This window comes from Zonotrichia leucophrys, chromosome 2 (genome assembly GCF_028769735.1).
Source record: "Zonotrichia leucophrys gambelii isolate GWCS_2022_RI chromosome 2, RI_Zleu_2.0, whole genome shotgun sequence".
Lineage (NCBI taxonomy): Eukaryota > Metazoa > Chordata > Aves > Passeriformes > Passerellidae > Zonotrichia > Zonotrichia leucophrys.
The window spans coordinates 137705435-137714525 of NC_088171.1; the positions used below are offsets into that span (position 1 = coordinate 137705435).

General features: G+C 38.9%; 1 protein-coding gene across 6 annotated transcripts in view; it reads left to right on the top strand.

Annotated features, from left to right (window-relative positions):
- TRPS1 (transcriptional repressor GATA binding 1) overlaps positions 1-8421 on the top strand; it is a 211751-nt gene extending 203330 nt beyond the window's left edge. For all 6 annotated transcript variants that reach the window (XM_064706589.1, XM_064706585.1, XM_064706590.1 and 3 more), the window contains one exon: positions 2131-8421. In XM_064706589.1, the coding sequence (XP_064562659.1) occupies positions 2131-3192 (1062 nt within the window). In that variant the 3' untranslated portion in view covers positions 3193-8421. The remainder of the gene's footprint in view (positions 1-2130) is intronic.
- The last annotated feature ends 670 nt before the right edge of the window (positions 8422-9091 follow it).

Sequence of the window (9091 nt, forward strand, 5' to 3'; positions counted from 1 at the left end):
TGTAACCAAATACAAGATATTTTTATCTGCACCTTACTACTACAAATAAGGGAAATTAGTAGATTTTCACCACTAAAGAGTGCATTTTAATCATCTGAGGGCTGGTTTAATCAGTCATTGGCAAGCTGAAGAATTTTAAAGTTGAACCTACAATAACTTTGAATAGCTGGAGCCTCAAGTAAGTGTGTGAGGGTCCCTAATCTCGGGTAGGAAGATATTTCTATCAACTGCTTCCATAATCAGGCTTCCTACCTGTAGCATGAAGAGTAAGGGTAAAAGTATCTCTAAAATATTGGAGAGTTGTCTGGAAGCCATATAAAAATGGTCTGTAGTGTTTAGCATTTCATAGGAGCAACAACATTGTAAGATCTCACACAGTATCTGAGTAACAATTGTCATAAAAAGGCAAGGAAATTATACAGATCTTATAATGAAAAGTACATGTCTATGCATATTAACTTGCTATTGATTGGTCAAGCTATAATCTTTATCTGAATAGAATTTACATTAAAAATATTGTAATTTTTTAAAGACAATTTTGCCTCAACTTTGATCTGTGTGAGGAGGCTGATTCAGGTGCTGTTTTTCTACCAAGTTTAAATTTCTCTTATTTAAAAATCTAAATCAAAGTGTGTATATACTTCTGATTCAGTATTTTAACAGAAATTAAAATCTTAAAAAATAGCTGCACTGTCTAAAATGCAATTAACCATTAAGAGTCTGCCAACTGCAGGAAAATAAATAAGTGAAAGGAGAGGAAAATGGCAACTGAAGAGACAGATTAAATCTCTGCAAATAATAGAATGGGTGTTCTTCCAGCTCTGGATGTTTTCATATTAGCTTGAAGTTACAAATATATTAAAAAATTAGTTACATTCAAGGTACTCAAGATTACTTTGGATATTGACTGTAAGCCAAAATTAAATCTGCTTTTAAAAACAATGTTAGAATTTCCAAATAAACATATTAGTAGAATACTGGGGCAGGGTGTCACTTTTATGGCCTCGAACCAAAATAGGATTATGTGCCTTTTGGAAGAAAAATGTCAGCTCCCAACACACCAAACTGAATGACTTTTAGGTAGTTTTTGTTGCTCTACCGTCTGCCCAGTAGAGAAACGTACCCATGGTGCAGCACATTTTTCACTCAGGTACTATTGCTTTTCTCTTGGGGGGGCCTTTAAAGGAAACCTAACTGCTGTCCTTCCTTGTACCGTGTTTTTTTCCCTACACAAAGATATTTTCACTTCTTCTTTAAAAAGGGCACTTAGCTGTTGTGGGGTAGTAGCAAATGGAAACAGAAGTCCCCACTTGGTTCTTCCCTCTGCCTCTTTGTGATGGTTTTTTCTTCAGAGATCCCTTTTGCCCCATGCCTTCTCTCCCTCATGACTTAGTAGCACATCAGTAACACTTAGAAAGCCATGCAGCTGGGGTGAAGGACGGGGAGTTGGTACCAAAGAAGAGGCACACCTCTTGGAGCACAGTTTCCCTGGGCTTTCTTCTCCATCTTTATTGGCCCCTTTCTGGCCACCATCTTCCCACTCAGCACACAGTGGACCTGCAGCCCTTTTGCAGTGTGACAGCAGTGGTGGTCAGCAAGCCCTGTGTGTGCCTGTGTTTTCTGTCCCTGTCAGAGCAGGGTGAGTATGAAGGTAAGTTCTTGTCCCAGTGGGAGCTGTGCAAACCCCTGTTTGAGGGCAGCTCTGGTGGCATGGTGCACAGAGCAGCACCAGTGCACAGGGCCTTGCACCTCCTGCCTCACCCCCAGCTCTCAGCACCCACTTTCAACATGTCTCCCCCAGAATTTTTTAGGAGTAACAGGTAATAAATGGTTTGACAGCCTGGATACTTCATGCCTTTTTAAGTAAATAGGTACAGGATGTCTGAGGCAGTTGACTCAGGTTGATAAAATAATAATAATTTTTTAAAAATTAAAAAATTAATTTTATAGTTTACTTTCAGCATGAGGGGCAACGAACCAGCATTTGGATTGAAATTTGTTCATTCCCGTAACACTGTTGTAATGCAGCTCTTCACAAAAGAAAAGATAAATTTGCATGAGCGTGGTCTCACAGATTTGTTTAATGTCTTTCTTTTTCCCTTTTGTTCATTCTCTATGTGTTCCATGCAGACTCCCAGGCCTTTAAACATCATTAAACAGAACAATGGTGAACAGATCATTAGGAGACGAACAAGAAAGCGCCTTAACCCGGAGGCACTTCAGGCTGAGCAGCTAAACAAACAGCAGAGGGGTAGCAGTGAGGAGCAAGTCAATGGAAGCCCCTTAGAGAGGAGGTCAGAGGATCATTTACCTGAAGGTCATCAGAGAGAAATTCAGCTTCCCAGCCTCAGTAAATACGAGGCCCCAGGTTCATTGACTAAAAGCCATTCTGCTCAGCAGCCAATATTGGTCAGCCAAACTCTGGATATTCACAAAAGGATGCAACCTTTGCACATTCAGATAAAAAGTCCTCAGGAAAGTACTGGAGACCCAGGAAACAGTTCATCAATATCAGAAGGGAAAGGAAGCTCAGAGAGAGGCAGCCCAATAGAAAAATACATGAGACCTGTGAAACATCCAAACTATTCTCCACCTGGAAGCCCTATTGAAAAATACCAGTACCCACTCTTTGGACTTCCGTTTGTACACAATGACTTTCAGAGTGAAGCTGACTGGCTGAGATTCTGGAGTAAATATAAGCTGTCTGTTCCTGGGAATCCACACTACTTGAGTCATGTGCCTGGCCTACCAAATCCTTGCCAAAACTATGTGCCTTATCCCACCTTTAATCTGCCTCCTCATTTTTCAGCTGTCGGATCAGACAATGACATTCCTCTAGATTTGGCGATAAAGCATTCCAGACCTGGGCCAACTGCAAATGGTGCCTCCAAGGAAAAGAGTAAGGCACCACCAAATGTAAAAAATGAAGGTCCCTTGAATGTAGTAAAAACAGAGAAAGTTGATAGAAGTACCCAAGATGAACTTTCTACCAAGTGTGTGCACTGTGGCATTGTCTTTCTGGATGAAGTGATGTATGCATTGCATATGAGTTGCCATGGTGACAGTGGACCTTTCCAGTGCAGCATTTGCCAGCATCTTTGCACGGACAAGTATGACTTCACAACTCACATCCAGAGGGGCCTACACAGGAACAATGCACAAGCTGAAAAGAATGGAAAACCTAAAGAGTAAACCTTAGCACTTAGCACAATTAAACAGAAATAGGTTTCCTTGATGGGAATTCAATAGCTTGTAATGTCTTGTGAAGACCTATAAAGCACTTCATATAGAGAGCATGCCTTATCCAATATTAAATCCCTTGTTATTTTCTTTTTTTTTTTTCTTTTTATTCTTTATTTTTTTCCTTTTTTTCCCTTTATTTTTTTTTCTTTTTTAAATGAGTGGGTTACCAAGAAAAAAGAACAGTTGGATGGTGGCCAGAAGGGGAGTAAGATAATGCAGTGGGACATGGCCCACCAAAGCTAGCCAGAATGCAGTGAATCATGCCGAATAACCTTGAGAAAATTTTACTGGACAATTAATACCTTTGCTGTTGTGTAAGAGACATAACTGGCAAGTGTGCAAAGATGTGTATATGTATATACTGCTGCAGGGGTGTAGTGAACATATGCACATTGTATATAAGAACTAGACATGTTAAGTATACAGAGTTAAAAGGTCATTTTCTTTTCTTTAATTTGGGCAAATTTCTGCCCTACAACATGCCTTAGGATCACATTGTCCTCAAAGCTTTGGCAGCAATGTCATATATATGTTTCTCAGACTCAGCTGATTTTTAGCTACCATTTTATCACTACATTCTTTCTGGCACACTTTAGTCTAGGAAAACCATTTTGTGCAAGTGAATTCTCTAATACGGAAGCCACATTCCAGGTTTAATTTGCATAGAATAAGGTAACCTGCTGTATTTTATTTTAATATATTTTTAATATATTACATTTCTAAACCTTAAAGTCTAAGGTTACTTCTCCACAGGCTTAACATTGCTATACATACCAGTCAATCCCTTCAGTAGATTTATACCAGCTTTTGCTAAGTAGCATTAAATGTCTTCATAGTACTTTTTAATTCTTAAAGCTTTTTAAAAACTATCCATGAAGGGAAAGCTCCTCAGCATAACTGCTCAGGGAAATAGGGCTAAATAACTAAATATTAAATAATTGGTTAAAGGTGCTGTTAGACGAGCCTCCATGCTTGCTACAAGGGTGTACAAGAACTGACTTTAATCATTTTCATTATAGTGTCCCAACCAGTAGTTTATTATTTTGCCACAGGGATGTAGAAGATATTACAAGCTACTGGATGCACTGTCAGATTAACTTATTTCATTAAAGAAGTTGGGAGAACAAATAGAAAAAAACCTTATTTTTCTAGTAAATATTAATGTATTACATTTCAAATAATGGTGCCTGACATATTGAATAATTATTTTCTACAGTGTACGTATGCAACAAAGATATTCCATCATGCATTAGAGTCAGTTCTGGCTCTGCCTCGCTGTTTACATTTGCAAATGTAGCAAACAAGGTAATGAAGCAACTATTTCTATTGCAGTAGGTATCTTTTTTTCTGTGTGTGTGCATTAAAGTTGTAAACGATAACATGAAATGAATGAAATTTGTTGATATTAATGGTATGAAAAACAAGAAGGAAATGAAAATATTTTTATGCCTACTTAGGAAAAAAGGGTAGCACTATTCATTCCAAGTACTTTTGTATTCTTAAGCTCTTAACTCACATTGTTATGCTTAAAATGATAAACATATATCCTCTTTTTATTGCTTTGTCTGTGTTTCAGAAGAAACATTTCAGAAATTATTTTGATAAGTGCTGTTTGACGATGCAGCACTGATATTTTATTGCATTCTGTAGTAGCATTGCACTCCATTTTTACAATATTACGCAGTTGCTTTTTTGTTTTGTTTGGGTTTGTTTCTTTTTCGCAGTGCAGGGTCTTAGTTCCTTATGGTTGGATGGCAGGTGTAGCTCAACTGGTTCATGAATGTTGCAGCGAATGAAGTTTAAAATGTCTTTCTGATATTATGTTGTCTTTTATTTCTCCATTCATGCATTTTATTTTTTAAAATGTTCTATAAAAATATCTCTGGACTAAGTCCTCTCTTGAGATTATATGTAAAGGGTCCTATTCTGATCTCACTTACATGCCGCCTTTCTCAGATTTTCATGTAATTGAACTAAAGCATCATAAAAAAAAAAAAAAGTTCTTGTATTTAACTTACCTGAGTCTCACCACTCTCCCTTCTAGTATTTGGTGCACTTACTAAGATACTTAACCAGATAATCAGGGAGGTGGAAAATAAAAGGAGAGGTGATAGGAAATGTCTTATAGGGGTTGGCAAAAGGAAAACCAGGAGGGAACTGGCCTAAACATTCAGCACTTTGATAGTCTTTTGAGAAATAATGTGCCTAAAGCAGCTGGCAGCAAACATCACCAAGCGTGAGAGGCACTTACACAGTTGATCACCAAAGGTCTCACTGACTTTGGCAGTATTTAGATGTTGTATTTTCACGGAGGTGAAACATTATTGCACAGTTTCTCTGATTTGTTAGGCACAGACAGGCTATTGTTCAGCATTAGGCTGCATTCCTTCCTGCTCCACCCATTGCTTCTTTACTGGTGAGCAGCATATGGAACATCCCACTCAATCTGCTGTGGTTGAGTTCTGTAACCCTTCAGTAGTGTTCTAGGTTAGCAAAGGATGTTGGGCCACATTCTTCTTCTTCTATTTTTTAGATGAATCTCCAGCTTGATACCAGTGACAGAGTCTGGTTATGTTTTTACTATTGTTCTCCAATAATAAGTTCTGACTTGGTTTTTGTGGATTTATTTTTGTTGGGTATTTTCTGTTTCTTTTTTTTTTTCTGTGGGGACTGAAATAGATTGCCCTCGTTTCGTTACGTCAGGGTCCAGTGTGTGTCCTTTTCAGCTTTTCCAAGGAAGATGTTGTACTCAGTAAGCAGTGATTTTTATTGCCTTCAAAGGCAGCTGCCTGCCGATTCTCAGTAGTTACTGGTTTGACTTCACTTCAGACCTACCAGTCCCTCTGGCTTCTTCATTGATAGAAGCTGCATCTTCATGGCAAAATATTTTAGAGGGACATGTGCATTGTAAGACTTGAGCACTACCCTGAACTTCAGAACACTTCTCGCTAAACTCAGAAGCAGAGGCAAATCAACAGGAAATACACATATCAGGGTTTGGGGATGAGGAGAAATGAAATCTTATGAGTGCAAAGAACAAGACAGAGCTTTGAATGTTACTATTGCACACCTAGACGATGCAAATAAAATTTGGAAAAAAGTTCATTGTTCTTGCCATGACATGTTGAGATGTTCTAAGATTTCTGCTTTTTAAGAAATGGGATTTTGCTGTAGCCTGTTCTTTTTGATTGGGATAGGGGGACCACAGTTTTGTTTCTTAACAAAAGAGAGGTGACTCCATCCATCTTCCAGACCCCCTCACAATGGGTACTAATAAAAAGAAAAAAAATCCTGACACAGGAAAAGAATAATCTTATTTAATAACTTTCAGATGGAAACCAATGTTAGCACACACAAGTAATTACTGCACCCACTGTGTTTCAATCAACTTACAGCACTAAAAATTGAACTTTCAAACAATCAGTCTTTGTTCTCAATTTGTCAGTGGCTTCAAGGTGGTGAACTTCTCTTACTAAAGGAATAGTAGTGTAAGATCTTAAAACATATCTCAAATTGGACAACCAAATAAGTAGATGTTTCAAAACTAGAGGATTTGTGGTGCCTGTCACTAATCAGATTGTGGAACAGGCACAGTGTTTCCAGTAACTCTCTGTATAGATGGAGCCATCCTGTGATGTCATCTGCAAACCAGATTGTCCTAAGCTGTCACTTCATGGCTGCTGCCCCCTCAGTGCTACAGGAGATGATGTTCCAGAGCACAGTTTGTGTTCAGGTGCCAAATTCAGTCTGCTTTCCACATGAAGTGCTGCATCTAATTGCCACCATGCTGATGAAACTCCTCCCTTAATTTTTAATGGACTATGGAGAAAGGGGGAAGGACACTGGATGCAGATATCTTGGTTTTAAAAAGGCGCTGTTGTCTATTGTGACAGTTTTAAAGGGAGAGAAAATTGAGACATCTCCAAAGGTTGAGACACACTGTGAGCAATAGATTATTTTTGCAGTTAGAGGGGCAGCAGGACAAGTGACTGATGCTAATTGTATCCAGTGCTGAAACACAGTGATTGCGCAATGGGAAAAACTGATTTGGCAACTGTGGATTAGTACTCAGTTCAGGGACAGACTTTCAAGTCCACCCTTGGACTGGACACTGTTGTTTTGTAGTCATAACTACTTGCTTTATGTGCTAAGGATGTTGTCTACCATCTGCTTTTTGCCCAGTATGTCTAAATATATACTCATTTTTGCTCCTGTATTGATTTTTCTTGGCTGACTTAACATGCTAATTCCTAATACTGGTCAGGAAAAGCCAAGGAGATTAGAAGGTCACTTCTGTGCAGCCAGAAGGGTAGATATATTTCCTTCTGCTTCTGTGGAGACAGTTATGCTTGGCAAGGAGCAGTGAGCAATTTGTCAGCATATCCCAAAAGTGATAGATAAGTAAAAAATCCCTTCTAAACTTTTCTCTAAAGTTAAGATGGGCCAAGTAAAATTATTTACTTAATTTTCTCACCTCAGAATAGGATTCCTCACTACCCTCTTCCTCCTCACAGTTTTTATTTCATTTAGCCAACTCTGGAAAGCTGACAGTTGGGGAGATGCTACTTGTATAGTAATCACACACACCCCAATTTACTTTAAGAGGATAAAAGACAGTAATTAAATGGTTGACAGCCAGATAAATACCTGTTTCATTTGATTCTTTGTTGCACCTAGTAAAATTCCTTTACTAGGAAAGCAAAATTACACTTAGTAAGGTAAAAACATTGTGACAGCTACCACAGTTTTCCATTCCTATCATTTTGGCCTCTGAGCTCTGTGTAGGAGAACAGGAGAAAAGGAAACATCTCAAAATGCCATTGTAAATTTAGCTTATAGAAAATTCACCAGCAGGAAAAGAAAAAAAAAAAAAAGAAAAAAAAATTGCTTCATAAAGAATGACTTCATGTTGCTAAAAACCATCATTAAACTTGTAGCCCTGATTTGACTCTAGAATGCTGGCTCTTAATGTTTTGTCCTTACAACACATGGATGTGTTTTTTGTTCTGTTTTGTTTCAGGTTTTTTTGTTTTGTTTTGTTTTTTGATTTTCATAGTGCATGTTCATTTCTACTCACAAACATGTTCTTGGTGTATTTCTTATGCAAACAATCTTCAGGCAGCAAAGATGTCTGTTACATCTAAACTTGAATAATAAAGTTTTACCACCAGTTATAAATCAGATTTGTGTCGTTGTTTCTGGGGACAATGTGATGTCATGGTGTCACTACAGCACCGAGGGGTTGGGGAGGAGAACAGTCCGGACTGGAGCTGCTCTGGGATGGGGCCTGGCAGCACCTCTGAGTAATGGCCGGTGGCTATGGCTGAAAGGCAATGGCAGCATTGCTCAGATGGGAAAGACATGAAAGGGGAAGGGCTCCTTCAAAAACACGTTAGTCCTTCTGTACTTGGGGGTCTAGATGTGATCCAAATCTCATTCAAATAGTGACAGGATTTAAGTAAAAGTCTCTTATAATGGAGCTTGAACATTTTTCAGCACTCCATCATCCTGGCATGACATTAATGGTTTTATTCTCCTGCCCCAATTTGGAGAAATTGATGAAAGAAAGGCTGATACTGAAATGTGAACAGGTACCCAGGGTCACCAGGTCTACTCCTCATAGGAAATTCACGATGGTCATGAAATAATTCCTGATACTCAGGACCGTGGTTTCACATCATGCCCACAGCTCTTCCAGGAAATCCTGGTGGCTCCCATCACAGTCACTGATGCACTGGTGACTCAGGAGCAGAGAAGACCACCTACAATGTTGCTGCCACCACTTCCTTCAGCAACCTTGGAGGTTTCCTCACAGGTCCCAACCTGACCCAAGTCCCACTGACCAAAT